This window comes from Acanthochromis polyacanthus, chromosome 5 (assembly GCF_021347895.1).
Source record: "Acanthochromis polyacanthus isolate Apoly-LR-REF ecotype Palm Island chromosome 5, KAUST_Apoly_ChrSc, whole genome shotgun sequence".
NCBI lineage: Eukaryota > Metazoa > Chordata > Actinopteri > Pomacentridae > Acanthochromis > Acanthochromis polyacanthus.
Window position 1 is genome coordinate 18554534 of NC_067117.1, and position 20476 is coordinate 18575009.

The 20476-nt window shown below is 41.5% G+C and overlaps 1 protein-coding gene across 1 annotated transcript in view; it reads right to left on the reverse strand.

Annotated features, from left to right (window-relative positions):
• kif21b (kinesin family member 21B) overlaps nt 1–20476 on the reverse strand; it is a 75681-nt gene that overhangs the window by 19659 nt on the left and 35546 nt on the right. The window contains 22 exon segments of the mRNA XM_051948174.1: nt 3207–3245; nt 6493–6603; nt 6729–6797; nt 8240–8484; nt 9351–9399; nt 9595–9655; nt 10461–10626; nt 10993–11094; nt 11201–11404; nt 11948–12128; nt 13116–13432; nt 14326–14433; nt 14524–14723; nt 14819–15007; nt 15550–15688; nt 15782–15882; nt 15885–15904; nt 16663–16893; nt 18043–18106; nt 18241–18430; nt 19442–19637; nt 20237–20352. Coding sequence (XP_051804134.1) covers nt 3207–3245; nt 6493–6603; nt 6729–6797; nt 8240–8484; nt 9351–9399; nt 9595–9655; nt 10461–10626; nt 10993–11094; nt 11201–11404; nt 11948–12128; nt 13116–13432; nt 14326–14433; nt 14524–14723; nt 14819–15007; nt 15550–15688; nt 15782–15882; nt 15885–15904; nt 16663–16893; nt 18043–18106; nt 18241–18430; nt 19442–19637; nt 20237–20352 — 3098 coding nt within the window.

Consider the following 20476-nt stretch of genomic DNA (forward strand, 5'->3'; position numbering starts at 1 on the left):
CTGAGGGAGAGAAAACGGATGTGAGGAGGGAGGAAGAAAACCTGTGATTACACACACAATTCAGGACAGATTTGTCTCAGCACAGAGTGAGCAAAATACAAAAGGGTGAAACTTGTCAAGGACAGCAGCATGCCTCTCCCCTGTGTCTGCATGTACGCCGATGCGTGAAAACACACAAAAAATACACGTCAAAAAAAATAATAATCAAACACTAAACCAGACTTTCTATGTATCTTTTTTAACGGTGCATAAAAATGCCAACCAAAATCAAAAGGTGTCATTCACCAGCCAGCGGAAAAGGCTGCATGCACGTTTGTTACGTTTCACAAAAACACAAAACAAAACTGGCTTGCACAGAATAAGCTTAAAACAATTGTTTACAACAGCCTGAAAGATCAACTCTGCAGCAGCCTGGAACTCAAAAATAAACCCCTGCACAGCATCCTGAGATGCCATCATCATCACCGCATGCAGCACCTATTCATCAGCACTCAAACGGGAGCTGAATCTCAGCATCTCCACAGCCAGTCACCTTTTAGGGACCAGTTAAAAAGTGTTGTGGGTAAGTGGAGAGATGTAACAAGTCGATAGCATATTATTCAGATTCTCAGCTGTGAAGCAGTGATGGCAGGTGTATGGAGTGAACACAGCATCACATGCAGTCTGTCTCGCCCTTCGTTTAGTTTAATTCAATTTTGGAAAGTTTGGCGATAAAAATCTGCATATTTCTTTGATTAAAAAGAGAAAAGCATGCATGGAAAACTACTAATGTAATTTCTAATAAATGCAGAAGAGATGAAGTAGGGTTTTAGAAACCATGAAAAGAATTTCTGTGCAGTTTCAGTTAAATGAACCTTATCACTCTTAATGCTTTTAACCCAGTTATGTTGTCTGATTAATGTCTTTCGCTCCATTTACTTTGATTAAAATGGAAATTTATAGAGAAAAAAATCACAATGTTTTTCTGGTGTTCAAACTAGGATATATTTTCCTTTAAAAAAGTACAATTTTTCATGTATTTTACATTTATATATTAACAGAATCTCTACACACAGAAACCACTAAAACAAGCTCCTTTATTTACCTGCCAAGAAACTGTAATGTTATTATATTTTCTCTGTGGTTTTTCTCTAAAACAGACATACAGTGCAAGCTACAGTGCTGCTTAAATGTGGCTCTCATGTTCTTGCAGTGGTGTGATGTTCCAAATGGCAGAAATTGTTCCAATTCTATCAGCGTCTGTGGAAGATATCATAGTGTGCAGCGTTATGCACTATGTAAGAGCTGCTAATGGATGTTGCAGGGCCAAGGCCCAAGAGACCAGCACTAATGAAAACATGGAGGGAGATCAGCGTGTGCTCTCTGCAGTACACAGAAAAACAGACAGAAAGGCCTTAGTGAGAGGTGCATCCATTTGTGCGTGTGACAGAAATAACTGATCAAAATGAAGAGGAGAAAGCTGTTTATTTTCTAACCACATACTGTTGAACTAATCCGGCATATTAGGAAACATGCTTATTTGGTTTGTCGCGAATTGTGAAGATATAGCTATCAGCTGGTTAGCTTAGCTTAGCATAAAGACTGAGGACAAACAGCTAGCCTGGCTAACTCAGACTGACAACACCTCATAAAGTTATCCTGGTCAAGAAATATTACGTTTTGTAAAGATTAAATTAAAAAGATACAGTGTCTTTGGATATAGCCAGGTGAGTACAAGTTGCTACCATCACAACTGATTGGCACGGTTTGGCTGGGCGATTTAGATTTTAAAAATTCACAATAGCTTCATTTTGGTCGATATTGATCATTTTTGATCATTTTTAATTCCAGTTGTATAAAAAGACCGGAAGAAATAAGGTTTAATTTCATTTTAACCTCCTTGAGTTTTGCTTATTTAGTTGTATCTTATTGCCTTCACAGGTAATAATTGTAATGTTTACAAAACACCACAAACAAATAGGACAAATGTGTGATTTCACCTTGATAAAGATTAAAGTTAAGGTTCAGGGTGACTATCCAGGTATTACCTGAATGGGAATGTGGTGCTGACATCCCTGTACACCCAAGTGTCAAGGCCAACGGCCATCTGAGCAGACTGCAGAGGCACATCACTTGGGTTGAGGGGGTGTAGACCACAAAGCCAATCTCATAAGGGCAACCGTTGCTTACCATTGGCCACAGCCTCCACTGAAGGAGGTCTGCAAGCGATGATGGAGGTGACAAGAGGAGCAAATGTGACTGCAGACTAGTCGACCGTGGAAGACCTGCACGGAAGCCATGGACAGAGCAAAGTTTGTTCATGCAACTGAACTTTGTGTTTTCACTGTGGGCTTTCGTGGCAGTCTGCATCTAATGCATTTATGAAGTGTAACTATAGAACATTCTATCGCCGACTATTATTTTATCACACATGCCTAGTACAGAGTACTGCCTTTGTCCAGAGATCCTTCACACTTCTGTTAGTTTTTCCCATTACTTTTAATGTCATATACTTTATTGATGCTGCAAGAGCCACCACTACTTCAAACTAAACTAATCCAGCTGATGTGAGGTGTGTATAACATAATTGTTGTTGATGTTGTGAAGCACTTTTACATAAATGCCTGTCTTCAGTTCTATCTTTTCAGTTGCAGCTGTATTTGACAGTTGCCACAGAAAAAGAATTTTCATAATGACAATAAACAAGGTGCACTTAGCAGCTGTTTCCCTTTTTCTATACTCCGTTTTGCTTTAGTCCTATTACAGTGATACAGATCTTCTCAAATAAGCATGTTACCCGGAAATCTAGCCTATTTCTTTAGCTAATTGCAACTGTAACCCCAATCCTGCCGTTGTTACAGACACTGTAGTTATGTGTTTAAGAAGTGATTGACAATGCTGACCATACAGGTGATTAATCATTTGCATTTGCACCAATTTCATGTCTGTTTTTCTATAGCGTGGTAAAAAAAAATGTAGTACGATTCATTCAGGTCTTGCATGTGACCACAGAGAACATAATGTCACAGAGACAGTAAAGCTCAGCGGGTCAAGGAAGCCACCTGTGGTTAAAACATGCACCACAGCAACACCACCCATGGAGGAATAAAAAGGAGGAGGAGGTGGAGAGTTCAGGCGAGGCGTTGACTACTGGTGGAGACGAGATGACACCAAGTGAGTTAACAGGCAAATGGGAAAACAGAGAGTGACAGACACAGTTCCTCTACCTGAGCACCTCGGAGAGCGAGGAGTCGCTGTCATCCGACCTGGAGGCAGAAGAGGAGCAAGGGCAGGGAAGGGAGGGGGGAAGGAAGGGGGAGAGGAAAGGGTTAACCACGCTAAGAAAAGACAGAAGGGTTACCGGCAAAAGGGTTAAAGGAAAGGAGTGACTAGTGGAAGGGTTTTAGATACAAAGCAGTGAGCAAACTGGCAGGAAAGCTCAGTCAACAATAAAGCTTGTCCAGTGATTATCAGGCTGCTGAAATGTGCTTCTTGTCAAAGCACTGAACAGGCCATATTCTTTGACCAGTGTCTGCAGATGTTTTACTGCAGGGAGCAATTAGAGGACCTTTCCCCCGTGATGTTATTAGGCCAACATTGAAAGTTAAAGGTTTCAAGAGGTAGCTTGATATTTTGGGAAATGCAGTTACACACTTTTAAGGCAGGGGTTGAGATGAGAAGATTGACAGACACAAATCAGCCCTATGCAACTCATTTTCCTAATCCATACAAAACAGATATATAAGATTGCGTGCATGAGCATTAGGTATGGATAAAACAAACAAGATAAAACCTGTTGATTCGCAAAGCTTTGGGTGCTTCTAGGCACATTTCGATACCAGTTATAATACTAAGTTAAGCTTCCAGCTACTGGCTTCACCTTCATATTAAGTGTACAGACATGAGAGTGGTGTCAATCTTCTCATACAACGCTGTGCAAGAAAACGTATATTTCCCAAAATGTCAAACACGTGTTTTTAAAAAAGCAGAAACTGAGAAAGAAAAAGGTACGTAGTCAAGGAGGGAGCACTGATACAGTCGTACACAAAGGTCACAGAACTGCACATGGAAACTTCTACATATTTCTGCCCTTTATGTACGACTATGTTGTTGGTGTGCCCTCCTAAATCTACTCTTTCCAGCCATATTCAGGGAATTAGTACAGAAAAGGTATAAGGAACAGCAAACAGGGTTAACAGAAGGGAAATATCTAGTTGAGTGGAGGATAAGGAGAACAAATCCAGGCCGTGCCCATATCTCCACGACCGCTCAAAGGGAAAGGCTGATATATGCGTAACAGTGCAATAAAAGTGTTATTATATTGTAAATATTTTATAGCCTCAGGTTTGTCACCATGAAGGCATTCGCTTTTCACTCTGAGCATAAAATCACGAAACAAAACGCTGTGGTTATGTCTAGAGGGAACAACAGAGTTAAAAGGTCATAGAAATTCCTGCATTTCTTCGTATTTACTGCCAGCTGTGGGGCCTATTAGCATAGCGCTATCTGACTCTCAACACAAAATCCTTTTAAAATTCATTGGATTTTTGAGGATGTGAATGTAAAGTGAATTAAAAAATGGATCTGGTATTCAAAGGTTCTTCATCCAAGAGATGACAAGAAAAGTTTTTTTCTTTTTAAATAATTTTTCTCATTTGTTTTTCAAATTTGTGTCAAATGTTTGATCATAGACTCAGAGACAACCACTTTATTCAAACATGAATCAGTCACAAGCAGAATGCAGTCCATTCACAATTACATAAACATCTTGTTGAATTTTAATAGGTTTTATGAACTTGAAAGGACATACTAACGAACATAACTATCTTTGCCTTTGCACAACAGGCAGCTTCTTTTACACGCAGTTACAGTGAATTCATAGAAACGATTCATACTGGCTTTGTGTTTATCTTTTTTAATAAATTAGCTACACTACTAAATGCTTGTGATGATGAATTAATTGTCAGAGTTAGGTCAGCAATGTTAGGACAACAAAACCAAATTAAATGATAATATGGTTTAAATGAGAAATCTTGGGTAAAAAAATCCAGTGATCATTTCGATCATTTTCAGCAAACAACACTGTACAACATACATACCTCACAAACAAAAGAGCCATGATAAATTCATGTTAATTTCCTTCCATCAAAGCGGAACCATGTAAACACTGCCTCCACCCACAAATGGAAAAAAACTTGCACTATTTTATCTTTCTGCACAATGTTCTATAGGAAGGTTTCTCCTGTGGGAACCTTATAAAAGCCGAACAAAAATATCCTCCAACACTGAGCTGATTTAAAATGGCTCCCAATGTAAACAGCTGCATGGAAAGAAGACAGAGGCCATATCATTTACCTACCCCTGGTGCAGATAATGAGGACCCACAGGGTCCAAAAAACACAACACATGCAAATATTAAATATTAATGAATACAGCACACACACACACAGCTACAACACCGTAACATGTTTTATACAGCATCCTCGCAACAATTAAGGTTTGATAAAGCTAAAAATGCTCTGGAATAATAAAGATCACAAAGCAATTTATACACCAACTGAAATTAACTGCTGACGTTCGTCAAAATGGAGCGTTGGAATTGATTGTAAAGCAGGAAGGGAAAAGACTCACGACCCTCTCAGTTGACATTAGCATGCTTCTCATATCCACGTTATCCCTCAATCTGAGGCAGCAAGATTAAGAGGTGTTTACAGCATTCTTATACTGTTATGTTTGAAAACAGGATGAAAAAACAACACCAGAAACAGGCTGATTCAACACCATGACTGACAACTGCCTCAAAAATAATCACGTTTGAAGGAAATTCTGTCTGGCACAGAGTCAACAAACCTGAATATTATGCGATCAGATTACTTACAGGATGTTTATATTGGATTATGTAAGGTAGTACAAGCTGATTTAGCTTCCTTTTGCCAAAATTCAGATAACGTACATCATTGTCATGCACAGCACACCATCTCAGAACTGATGTGCATCAAACAGCATCCTGGTGGTTTTCCAACCATAACTGCTCTGATGTCACATTTCCACAGAGGACGTTTGCATTCGTTTCCTGGTAGTTTCGATAAATTGATCAGAAGCTCATTGCAATCACAGCTTGTTTGCTTTGCTACTACATGCAGATTTGAAGAAGCTTGTGGTTTGGATAATCTGTTATTTGCTGCCTCAAAGCACATTTAAAACCTGGATTCTGTGGCTGTTTGCACCATCTGTCCCTCTGGGATCTACATTAATGCCAGAAGAAAAGTCTTTCGTCTAAGAGCAGGATTCGTCTGAAGATAAACACCTGGAATACCACATTTCATTAAAAGGCTCATTTAAACTATTGACAAAAGCACTTTCCCTTAAAAAAAGTGACCTTCAGCTTTTCTACAGGAACAGTCAAAACCTTAAACCACGAAGGAGAAGAAAACAGCAACTGAATTGATTGGATGAGAATGTGGGGACAAAAGGACACGAGCAGTGTCTGTATCAATGCATGATTGCACTCACTTGTCCAGAGCAGAACCTTGGGTTTGGTTGCTGGTGAGCCTCGAGAAGACGTTGCGGTCGTTCCTGGTCCTCAGAGGAGGGGAGGAGGGGGGAGTGTAGCCATCAGTGGGCCTGATCAGGAGCAGAAGGAAGTGGAGATGTGTGAATGAAAATACTACAACTAAATTAAACTATGCAGTCAAATACATATGATCCATCCTTAAGCAAAATGCCTTGAATTTGATCATGACATGTACCTGTATGCGCGGTCGTAGGATTTCCTTCTTGTTAACGGGGAAGTTTCATAACCCCGAGACTGCCTGGGACTGACACACACACACACACACGAACAAATGCAAGCAAACTAAGCAGACTTTCAAAGCAGTACACAGCTGATCAGCATAGAAGAATGACACACATCTACTGTATTAAAAGTGAAGGGAGTCTATAAGCAACAAGGGTTTTATGCAGTTTAACAGCATTTCTAGCAGACTAATTTCTTCAGCTATCAAATCACACATAACAGGGCCTCCCAACTTTGATGCAAATTTCATTGAATTATTTCCTCCCTCTCTAAAGCACTTTTAAAACCAAAAAAATGTCTGTGGTTTTCTAATATCCAATGACTACTAGGCACAAAAAATTCACATGTTTGTCTCTGGAAAGAAACTGAAGTGAAAATCTTTTATTCTTTGATTGATAAAATATTGGCTGGTGTTAACAGACCAAAAATTACTATGTTTTTTTCTTTATAAACACTGTTTATCCACATATCATATGTGTAATTACTATTGCTACATTTCTGTTGAGTGCAGTTACAGGAATGCATCACAAGTATTCTGTGCAAGTGATATACATCTTAAAAGAGCATTTCCTATTTCAGGGAAATTCTTCACATTCTGTGCGTCCTTTAATTTGGTACATTATCCATCAGGCCTTACCTGTACATATTCATATGTACACTACTGTTCAAAAGTTTGGAGTCACCCGGGCAATTTCATGCTTTCTATGAAAATGCACTCTTTTGTTCATGTGCTAACATAATTGCACAAGAGTTTTCTAATCATCAATGAGCCTTTCAACAAGATTAGCTAACAAAATGTAGCATTAGAACACAGGAGTGATGGTTGCTGGAAATGTTCCTCTGTACCCCTATGGAGATATTCCATTAAAAATCAGCCATTTCCAGCTAGAATAGTCATTTATCACAATAACAATGTCTAGACTGGATTTCTGATTGCTTTAATGTTATCTTCATTTAAAAAAAATGCTTTTCTTTCAAAAAATAAGGACAATAAGGAAATTTCTAAGTGATCCCAAAGTATTAACTGGTAGTGTATGATTGCTGTGCCACATCTGTCCCTGTGAAAAGTGCAAATAGTCTTTATTATATCTTTTTAGCCTAGTTTCACTTTGTATTTCATGTCTTACTTCTTCTATGCCTCATTTGTATGTAGCTGTTGTAACATGTAAGTTTCCTTACTGAGGGACAAATATAGTCTCACCTTATCCTAAAACTATTTTAGCTGAAAATGATGGATACACAATTAATGATTAGCTCAAAGTGACAGCTCCAATAGTTGTGTAACTGAAGTGGATTAACAGCGGCTATTTAAAAGTCTGTGGATAAAGCTAAAAGTCATGTGTTAATGGTGTTGATCAAGGCCTCCCACTCATCATTTCTGCCACCTAAAGAATACGCCAAGTCTTGATTTTTTTTCAGGGATCACCATAATTTGTCACAATTGTTTAAATCTTCATGACTTACAAGGTGTGTCCCCTGACAGGCAGGCTGATGGTGCGTGACGCCCGGTCCCGGTGGTAGGTGTCTCGTAGAGCCAGGCTGAGTCCCAGACTCCCTGGAACAAGACTCAGGCCGTCCTCCTGGATGTCCGTCAGCGAGGCCAGAGACTTGGTGATGTGCTGCTGCTTGCTGCCTGATGAGGGGTCCAGGATGGGACCCAGATACTCTGCAGACACCGCCTTCATCTGGGCTGACAGACGAGGCTCCATCTGGGTGAACAACGTGAAGCAATTTGTGTTACAGACGGCCAGAGAGGAAGGAGGACAGTGGGATACAAAAAAAACTGAGGCATTAAATAAAGATGAAGACTAGCTTTAATTAAGACACAAGAGGAAATTAAGATACAGCCTGAAGACATGAATCAGCTGAGGAAAGTGCAAAGAATACGAAGCACGGGGATAAAAACACAAGCCAGAAGCCATTCTAGCTCATTCTTCTAGGTCAACCACTCTTAGGTCAGACAAAGGTTGGATAAAGAAAAAAAAACTAAAATCAATAAACAATAGAAAACACAGAATTGATAAGATGATATGTGGAAATGGTGTCAGATCGTCCACGACTAAACTTCAGGGAGGTCATTTTTTAATGTTTGCTTGTACTGCCACCTTATGGTTACAAACATGAATGGCAGATACGCTGACAAACAAACTAGAAATTAGGCCAAGGGTCGTAACACAATCCATTCAGTAGCTACACTCAATTTATTCTGTAGAGGGTCATTGGAGGCTGAAGCCTATCCCATCTGACATTAGAAAAGAGGTGGTCCACACCCTGGACAAAACAAGAGATACCCCACACCCCTACACACATTCACACCTACAGCCAATTTAGAATCACCAGTTAACTTAACATGCATGTCTTTGGACTGTGGGTGGAACCTGGATCATGCAGAAAAAAACTACACAGGAGAAACTCCACAAATAAAGCCAACCAGGAGGTTCAAATCAAGACCATTCTTGCTTTGAGGTGAAAGTGGTTACCACATTACCAACGTACCGTCTAACATTATCATCTGATAACACGTTGTGTCATAGGTTGGATAATACAACACAGTGACCAAAAATAACAGCTGTACCTTCACTTTGAAATCTTCCTGGCTGTTGGATTCTTTCATCTGAGATACACTGGAGGAAATAAACAGAAGAATTACAGAAATATAGACAAGATCATGTATATAAGAATATGTATACAGAGACCAAAATTTTTACAATATTAAATTATTTTTTTGCAAACAAAATAATAAGCAGACTTTGACAGGTGGCAGTAAATGCTTAAAATAAGATGGAGGTGGATGCTGTGAGTTGAGGATGCTGGCTTACCTGCTGTCAGAGGCTTGGCTGAACTCGGAGGGCTCCTCATCTGTACTGGCGTAACCATTTTCTGAAATCACACAAAATGCACAACGAGTCAGCCCACAGTACACCGTACAGACAAAACGACTCACTACATGCCCATGAGCCACAACCTTCTCCATTAACACATTTCTAAATGTCATTTTGCTGATTTATTATAAACGACTGACCCTGGAAATTATGCTCCCACACATTAAAAACATTGCTGAAAAGGCAGCAAAAGCCAAAGAGAGTCATACTACAATGAAACTGAACTTTATTCAGTGGCGTATTTGAATTCAGTCAATATGGTTTATTGGAGGGCTGCATGGTGGGCTCGGTGGGTAGCACTCTCGCCCCACCCCCTGGTTCACACCCCATCCCGGACCTGGAAGTTTGCATGTTCTCCCTGTGCATGTGTGGGTTTTCTTAATGTACTCCGGCTTCCCCTAACAATACAAAAACATGCTGAGTCTGAGTATGTCTGTAGGTGTGAATGTGAGTGTTTGTCTCTCTGTGTAGCCCTGTGACAGACTGGCAACTTGTCAGGGTGTAACCTGCCTTCGCCCTGAGTCAACTGGGACAGACTCCAGCACCCTAATGAGGATTAAACAGTGTATAGATAATGGATGGTTTCCCGGAAGCTAGTGTGGCTGAACACAATTCATCTTATAGAGCCAACAGCATATTCATGTGTTGTGTATCATGTAACGCAATCATAACATATGAAAACTGGAAGGGAAAAAAAAAGAAGAAAAAGTGGAAAAAATGTGTGTATGTTTCCCTTCTCTTGTGTATCTTTCATGTCATTCTTCACCTCTTTCTCACTCAGACAAAGAAAATTCCTCCCTCACCCTGCTGTACGTTGTGGATGAGAGCCTGAAGTTCAGGGATATACTCGGCCTTTTCTCGCAGGGCGTCGAGAATTATGTGATTGTGGGACGAGCCGATCACATCCGTCTGTCTCAGCTGACCCTCCAGCAGTCTGATCTGAGCCTCCTTCTGGGCCACCTGTAAACTCTGCACACACACAAACACCAAACACTGTCAACAATGAGAGCACAGCGATGTAACACTAAGCTTTTGGGCTACAAGTCGCACAGAGAATGAAACTACATAAAAAATTCAGTGTTTTCAATATCTAAGTTGTGTAGTTTATTGTGTTGTATGAGGAGATACAGCCATAACAAGATCTTGTAGTATTACAAAACACCACTAGATGGCACTGCAAGCATTCCCTGCATTCACACTTCATGCTTCCAGTAGATCACAAGTCTGTACACACTTTCATCTTTTTCGATGTGAAGAAAGTATGAGGACACTCAAGTCATCTGGTCGTTCTTTGTGTGTTTTTGATTCGCACAAATCACCTGAATGATCACTCACCTTGTCAATAGAAGCCTTCAGGAAGTGGTCCAGCAGGTGGCGTGCTTCAGCCAGAGAGCAGGAGCTGATCACCACTGAGGTGTCCACTGAGTCCAGCTCATCCTGCAGGAAAACACACAACTGTGGGTCACTGGAGGCGTCCTGTCACTTCTGATTGCAGGACAGCGAGTATACACAGCTGTGTGTGTGTGTCTGTGTGTCTTTATACCTTGGTCTCCTCTATCTGTACAATGGTTGCCTGGCAGTCTGACAGACTGTCGTTGATGTAGTCTATGTTGGCATTCAGCACCTCGATGTCCTCATTAATTTCCTGAAGGAGGCGGTCCTCAGCTTCTGGCCCCTCCCCGTCCGCCATCAGAACCTCCCTCTTATGTGAGAGCGCTTCCTGCTGGACCGTCAGCTCCTCTCGCTTCTGACTCATCAAAAACACAAACGCACACATCAAAAAGATCAGTGCCATGCCTACAAATACTTTAGGAGTCAAGTAAAAGATAGGAACACAAAACGAGTTATTTCTACATTTAGAATTTTGTGTTTGATTCACTTCACAAACTGAACACTGGTGTTTCGACATATGCTCTGACATCTTGCCTGTTGCTTGATACAGACAACCTGACAGAGCGTTTGATGTGAGGATTCATAGACACAAGAAGCAGGGCTCTACCCACTTCTACGAAAAGCGCTGCTTCTCTTCCCACATTGTAACACGTCTAACACTACGAGGAATAGAGGAAGGAAGAGCCTGACACTGGGTTTCATTTTTAATCACCACTGCTGTCTGTCGCAAAACATTAGACATTTTCAATGTCTTCTAAAGTCAGGTGAGAGAAGAACACAGCAGAAAAATCAAATCTGGGAGGTTTAATTTTACTCTGCATTCACCAAACCAGATCTAATCACAGTAACAGCAGTTTAGACAATCCAGATCCCTTTAGAGTGATTGCATCATTCCTACCTTGATAAGGCGATCCATGTCAGCTTCCACATTAGAAATTGTCATTCTCTGCATGACAATGTCCATAATACGACGCTCGAGAGCTTGCCACTTCTGACGGGCAGATTTGGAGAAACTGCTGGCTCTGCCTGCAGCTCCGACGCTGCCAAGGCCTGCTGGCTTACGCTGCAACTTCTTTCTACTGCTGGAAAGAGACAGAGAAGAGAAGAGAAGAGAAGAGAAGAGAAGAGAAGAGAGGAGAGGAGAGGAGAGGAGAAGAGAAGAGAAGAGAAGAGAAGAGAAGAGAAGAGAAGAGAAGAGAAGAGAAGAGAAGAGAAGAGAAGAGAAGAGAGGAGAGGAGAGAGAGGAGAGGAGAGGAGAGGAGAGGAGAGGAGAGGAGAGGAGAGGAGAGGAGAGGAGAGGAGAGGAGAGGAGAGGAGAGGAGAGGAGAGGAGAGGAGAGGAGAGGAGAGGAGAGGAGAGGAGAGGAGAGGAGAGGAGAGGAGAGGAGAGGAGAGGAGAGGAGAGGAGAGGAGAGGAGAGATTTAAGAAGAGAAGACAGATTTCCATGAGAGGAAAAATTACAAGCAGCAACAAAGTTTAGTCACCAGTTAAAATTCCTGACAAAAGCAATCATTTGGTATTCCCCCTCAGAGAGAAATAAGTAACCCATATCCGTAAGAACTACATTAACTTAATAAATGACTTAAGAAAGTTGTTTGTTGAGGAAACTGAATCACATTTTACTCAGTCAGTTCAAGGTCTGCAAATAAACCCTGTAATGTTCTTCGAAGTCTTTAACTAATTTGCACTGACTAGTAAGTACAATATGTAGCAGTTTCACCAAACATACTATGAACACATGCACGTTAGTGGTTTTAGTACATGTTGTTGCACAAACCAACAAGTGCAAGAATACTTCTGTACATAACACATGCAATAACTTCTCATGGTATTTTTTAAGCAGTCTTTTATAGAAAGTGCTTTTTTTATAATGTGTACTTTATTCTTATATTTGTATTTTTTAGTGCTGCTGATCTTACTTTATTCTTTTATTTTCTACATAGAAAGCTGACTTGAGAAAACGCACAAAGAATTCCAATGTACCTGTACTGTAATGGACCCGTCAAATGAAAATAAAACTCTGTTCTACACAGAGACTGTGCAACGACAACATCCATTCATCTTACCCAATGACCCGTGTTCCATCTATGCTGCCCTCACTCTCTCCCAGGTATCCGTACACGCTGTTCTTGTTGTTCCACTGTCGCACCAACCCGCTGACGGTCCTCGCAGTCTCAGGTTCGGAGCTGCTCGCTGTTGTGCTGGCCGACAACTCAGCTCCAGAGTCTGTAACTGGGGCAGTCTGGTTCCAGCGGGCCACACGTCCGGCTACACGATCTGACATGGGTTTGGCCAAGCGCCGCAGGGCCGTCACCTCCTGAGTCTTCCTGCGCAGCACCAACTCCTGCTGCCGCTTCTGAGACTCCAGCGCTCGAATTTGGTACTGATGGGCAGAAGGGAGAGAATCACAAAATTCTTAGGACGTTTATTATTCAGTCTTAATCTACATGTCATTTAGATTCCTGAGCTGAGACAGCTCACACAGCAGACTTACAAAGTGTTGATCATGAAGTGATTTTGAAACTCTAAATCAAAGGATTATGAATGAGGCCCACAGTATGACAGCGTAAATGTTTTCATGCTCATTAATAAGTCATGTCCTCCAGGGGAAAGCAAATAAAGACGTAATGTATGTAGAGAATGCACTAATCTTCAAAACCTGCAGTCTTTGTGCAATATGTATATGATACATAAATCAGATTTCAGCTTGCCAGGCTGACAGATGGATGTGCATTTACACACATATTCTGCACAGCAAACTCAATGAATGACTCTTTAAATACAGCTGCAGTATATCATAGCTTAAAGTCATTCCCAATAATTGTAATTCTGACCTAAAATAAGATGATAAATATGTAAATATGAATGCTAAACATTTCGAAAGAATATAAAATAGCTGATGCTATCCCTAAAACTGAAAGCCTCAAATATAAGAGTAAATATATCCCTCGTGAGACTGAACAGTGCTTCAGTGGTTAGCACTGGCTGCCTCACAGTTCAAAGATTCCCGGTTTGCATTCCTGAGATCTTTCTTTGCATGTTCTCCCTGTGGATGCGTGAGTTTTCCAGCTTCCTCAGACAGTCCAAAACATGCTGAGGTTAATTGATAACTGTAAATTGTCCATAGGTGTGAATGTTACAGTGCTCGTTTGTCTCTGTGTTGCCCTGCGATAGACTGGTGACCTGTATCCTGCCTTTGCCTGAAATCAGCTGGTTAGTATAATGGACAGACGGAAGAATGTCCCCCTCCGCCTGTATAAACAGATGCTGCCTAACCTCTTGTCGTCGCTGCTCCTTCTTGAGCTGTGCAATCTCACGGTTTCTCTTTGCCTCCACCATCCTCCTCCTCTGCTGCTCCTCCTTCATCTGCTTCATGAGCGCCACCTGAAAACACCAGACAATATGTTTGATCAAACTATATCCACTGATCTCGCTTCCACTCTTCTCCATCATCTCTCGTTGCTTTCTCCTTACCTTGGCTTTCTTCATCTCGTTGACTTCGGCCTGGAGTTTCTTCAGCTCCCGTTCGTACCTCCCCTGGTTTTTGAGGAGCCGTGCATGCTCCTTCTGTGCTGCTTGTAGCTTGAGTAGATCGCGGTTCATCTCCTTAAGACGTTTCTCGTACTCCTGTTTGATCTTGTTGGCTTTCTCCTCCGTGTAGTTCTCCATGGACACTGCACAGACACGTCATAATGTTAGCGAGCTGCTCGTCAGGATGCTGTAACTTACCCAACACTTTCTGTGTGCTGAGTAAATGAACTTTACTCACTGAGGTTCTGCAGCACACGGTCCCTCTCCAGCTGTGTGTCTCTGATCTTGTTTTGCAGCAGGATGAGCTTCTCCTCATACTGCAGCTTTAGCATCAGCAGCCTCCGTTGACTGTTCTCCAGCTCATCTATCAGCTTCTGTTTGATTTCAATCTCGCAGGTCAGATCCGCCAGGTCCGCTTGGAAATTAGCTGCAGATTGGGAGGGTTTAAATAAGACTCAAGATCCAATTCTACATTATTTATGTTTAGATATTTAGAAAAATGTCAAAAATGGGCTCCTTAATCTAACAAGCCTGCTTTGTATTCATTATGACTTTATAGCCTAAACCCTAACTAGACATTTTTTAAGTCATGTGCTTGCTTGTTATGGGAACTGTCCACAAATCTGCAGATTCCTACCAGTTCATTTTACACTAAAAATGTTTCTTTCAGGGAAAACCCAACAGCCAAACAGCAGGGGTGCATTCCACATGGATGCAAATGTTAGCAAGTCTTCAGTTTAATTCCTGGTTTGCGTGACCATTTCCTGTATGTCACCTCCCTGTCATCTTACACGCATTTCCTATCTCAAAAACCAGCGCAAAAATGTCCAAGATATTAAAAAAGTGCATCTTCAGTGCATATAGTTGTAAAAGCTGTCCTGACAGAAATGGGTGCTGATTGAACAGAACAAGCTGTAAGATAATGTTAGAGAAAAGCACAAAAAGGTCTGGTTATTTTATACTAACAACCTTTCTCATCCGAGTCTGAGTCTGAATCCACCAGGCTCTCGTCACTGTCGAACTCATCCTCCTCCTCCCTGCACTCCTCCTCATCCTCCCCCTCATCTTCATCACAGCCACTCTCCTCCTGCAGTGGAGACATGATGTCCTACAGAGAAAACACACATAAAAAGGTCATTAGACGTTTATTCTGTTTGTTCAGAGCTTATAAATGCCAACACACCCACGTACGAACGTTTACCTCGGTGCAATTGTCATCTGAATCGATCTCTCCGTTCTGTCCGTTTTCTCCACTTTGCCCGTTCTCTCCGTTCTCATGAGTGTGCAGCTTTACTCGTTTTTCAGCCCTTTCTCCAACTCCGGACTGCAGGGGAGGGGGGAGAAAAGCATGTCGGTCAAGCCAGGTAAAAGCTGGCATTTAGAGAAATATGCATGGAATCACTTAGAGAAATTCCCTCAGTTGACCTACAGTAGCATCCCAGAAGAGTTTTGCCCTGCAGAAACACTTCGGCACGCGCTCCTAACATTCACCATTAGTGCTTTGGGAGTGTTGCCAAGTGATGTGCTTATGGCAAAATCAGCCCTCTAGAGTCATTAGCAAAGCCTTCCTCAGCTCATCTACTCTCAGCTTGCCCTTTTAGCTCTTAAGTTTTATTACCAGTTTTATTCTCCCCTTTGCTCCCTCTTTTACGGTGCTTACCACCCACCCCATCTCCAAATTCCTGTCTCTGCTCCATTAGACCTCAATTAGCCTGCTAGGCGGCGTGTTCTCTCTTATGACCCAAAAGCCGAATGACTAAGACAAGTTTGTGTCCAAGCCTTGGCAGCATCCCAGTTCTATGTGGGAGCAGGGGGTCCCGAAGCTCTAATTGACTTGTGATGTGGCTCTTATAGAGAAAAGTAATGAGGAGGGCAGAGTATATGGGAAGGAAATAACGTGTACTCATCTTGCTCTCTCAGCTTTTAAAACAAGCACAGGTGCAGCTAAAGAAGAATGATTGCAAATTAAATTTGAGATATGAAGACGTGACAGCTTCTTTGATAATGTGGACTCGGCATTTACAGTGACCTCAGTCCTGATTTGTTCTGTATTTGATGAAGTTTGTGTCCTGCTCTCCTCACCTCATCCTCCTCTGCCTCCTCTCCTTCTTCTTCAGCCTCTCGATGTCCAGCTTGGCTCGGCGTAACACGTCCGTCATCTCGGCCTCCATGGACATGGGGGCAGGAGAGGATCCAGGGGGGTGACCAGGGGCCGGGCTGAGACTAGAGGCTGGGAACGGAGAACGTGCCGAAAGCCGGGCCGTCTGGCGCCGCAGTGACTCATTCATGGCCTCGCTCTCAAGAAGTTTGGTTCTGATCAAGGAGGAAAAGTAGGACAGAAAGAGACAATGGAGTTACTCATAATCATAATGACTCTCTGGTTGGCTTTGAGGCTCAAACTGACCGGATACAAGCTCATTAAAGCTCCTGAGACAGATTTCTTCCAGCAACTTTCGCAAAAAATCCCCAAAAAACCCTTACTTAATTCAAATCAGTCAAGAGTTTTAACATTAAAAGCTTTCTTTGTCCAGAATAGCCAGCAGCATTTAGTAGCTTATTTTAGTTAAAGTTAGCAAGCTTTAGAAAGATATTAAATGAAGCTGACATTAACAAATCAGCCCGCTGACTTTATGACTCTTCTGTTTGTGGTAATGTCAACCCTCTGAAATCCAAAACCTGCCAATGGGTTTGACAGGCTTGCATTTTTTATCGCCAAAGTTACAGTATTTATCAAAACAACAACCTGCAAAACCAGGGGAAAAAAGGTGGATTTTTTTTACTTTCTGATGCTCCTGGAACTTACTAGTTGTTACTTAAAATTTCTTTGGGGAAAATTAACCACATCCAAGCTTAGGACATTTTATAAAAATCACTTTATTTCAGAAATCTGCCCTAAAAAAAAATCATCTGAACTAACCAGATTCTGTAAACAACAGATTCTATGTACTTCGGCATAATCAAAATGTCAATGATTTGGCTATGATACACAGTTGCATTACAAAAATAATTCAAAGATGTACTGCAGGCTTTGTTTACACAGTGCAGAAAGGAGGCAAGAACTTAGAAGAATCATGTACATGTTGATTGCAGGTTGTTGTTTCTGTGAAACCAATATTCAAAGAAATTCAACTTTATTTTTTTCTTTTTTCTTTATGATTAATAGTATAAAAGCTGTCACACTGTAGAAAAGTCTCTATTAAATTCTCTTTTCTTCTAGTCATGGTTGTGCTGTTTCCATGGAGGTGCAGGACTTTCTTGCTCCAGGTTGCCCTTATCCTCTAATTGTCACGTGTAGTTGCAGTTACCACTTTTCAGAAAAAGTTTGTGCTTTAAAGTTAGAGATAAAAACACTGACGTAAGTCTCTTTACTATGAAGATACAGGAGAGAATCACTTTGTCTTTTGAAAGAATTGAATTATTGAGATCTACATAAAGGCATCAAATCGCATCTGAGGCTCTTACCTGAGTTCTTCAACCTCTCGAATGTAGTTCTGGATTAGAGTCCCGATCTCCTCATTGCCCTCACCTAGTGGTCAAACATAAAAATACATTGAAGTCACTGCAAATAGTAAATTACTTTTAGCGCATTACAGTAAAGAAATAATCTTGGGGACCAAACTTATGTGGTGTTTGAAGTAATTCGGCATCTCTCTCACTTACTCGACTTGGTGAGCAGAGTGCTGACCTCATTGGCCAGCAGATGTGTCACACGGGTGTTGAGGTGGTCGATGGTCTCCTGCATGGCCTTAACTCGAAGGCGCAGTGCGTCGCTTTCTCTCTGCAGCATGGCGTTCTCCTGGTACAGGTCACTGTAGCCCTCGGAACCATCCTCACATGCTACACGCTTCCCCTGCACAACAAACAAATGACCATAAACATCTTTCAGGGGGGAAAACAGGGTCAAAAGTCAGAGCAGAAAAACAAACTGCTTCTAAATCTGCATTCATACACATATTTGACGCTGCAGGCCAAGCAAACACAAAGCCGTTGTTTAAAATGTGCTCGTCTGCCTGTGGCTCTTTAAGCAGCTATTGTCGAGTTGTGAATGCTTAACACTGAAAAAATCCTGTTGTGTAAGCGCTCGAACAGAGAGTCACTATTTAATCCAGTCACAGCTCACAGACCTCCACTCCATTACTTCCAGACTCGAGTCACATCGCATCCCTTATTACCACATCGAGGCCAGCTCCCAGCCGCTCTGCATAGTCACTTCCCTTAGTAACTGTGGTAACCCTTTTAATCCCATAATAGACTGACAACCGGGCTAAATGATTGCTCGTTTCTTAGAACCCCGGAGGTCAAAGCTGATGAGAGATGTGGAGACTCTACAGATTTTTGGGGAATTTTCTCCCCGTTTCTCCTCACATCACACTCCACAGACTGTATAGGACTCCATAGGGTTTAATAAATTCAGCTGAAGGATCAATGTATCTCTGCATTACACTGCAAAATGCTGACCTTACATTAATTAATCTTCCTCTTAGGCTGTTTGCACTATAGAAAAGGCATGTCTGTGTTCCAGTAATGATCTTTAATTTGACACAGCCATCAGCTGCTGTAGCAGGTCTGCACTCTGCTTTTATTACATACCCTCTAATACCATCTTCTCTATTCTCATTAGTGTTGTCTTTTGTCTTCTTCTGCTCAGTAGCTATTCTCAGATTCATCCATCTTGTCACCCCATTCATTTCATCGACAGCTACGTGTTATTACTCATTTTCATCTTGACATTTTTCATTCATCCCTTCCTTTCTTGTCCGAGGAGCTCCCCCTGTTTTTCATGTTATCAGATATTCCTGCCTCTCATCCATCCATCCATCCTCCTCCTTTCTTTCCCACCATCCGTCCCTCCATCTCTCACCGCCTTGTACTCCATCAGCTCCATCTGCAGTCGGGCTATCTCAGCACGCAGGGCGCTGATCTGCTGGCTCGTCTTGTCCTGGTTCACCACCACCTTGTTCTTGATGTTTCGGGCTCGATTGGCATACTTCAGTGTGTTCAGCGTCTCCATGAAGTCCCGGTCAGACGGGCTGACGCAGGCGATCATCACTGTGCGGCTGGGGAGAACAAAAAGACAAACGTTTTAGGCCACTGTACAGAAAATTATTGGGATGTAGATTATTGTGTTATTGCTACAGGAGAATATACAGTGGAACACTCAGGCACAACATTTACATGGTGTGTTTCCAGTCAATAACTAAACCACTAGGGTTGCAACTAGCAATTATTTTCACTATTGACCAAGCTATGAATCACTCTATCTTAAAAAAATGTCAGAAAACTGCTAAAACAGCCATTTGCCAAAGACCAATGAGGCTTATTCAGTTGTTTAGTTTTATGTGATGATTAGTTTCAAGTTCCCTTTTATACATGGGACAGAAAAGGAACACATTTTCCCCTTGGACAAGCTGGAACCCTCAGATGTTAGCCAGTAAAAACAACAATAATTAAAACAGAGTATATTTTTGGTTATTAAAGTGATTCATTATGTAGTGATTCATGAATGTCAGATTAAAACATCAAACCTCATTTTGTGGACCAAAATCTTGTTTTATTCCACAATTTTTACATTGTTCCAGAATATTTATATCACATTTATTAAATTTTAATCACTATTTTACTGAAATATGACTTTGTATGTACAAAATGTTTATACCTGTTGCCTCCCAGTGAGTCTTGTAGCAGTCGGGTGAGTTTGGAGTCTCTGTACGGAACATGTCCTCCCTTTTTAGTCTGATCCCCTAAAGCACTGATCACATTTCCCAGAGCCAGCTAACACAGAGGAGAGAGAGAGACATGTAAACGGTATTTAAACGAATCAACATACAGGCACAGTGGAAGAACCAATCAATGTCCATCATTTCCATCCACATGCTGAGTCGATTTCTGTGACACT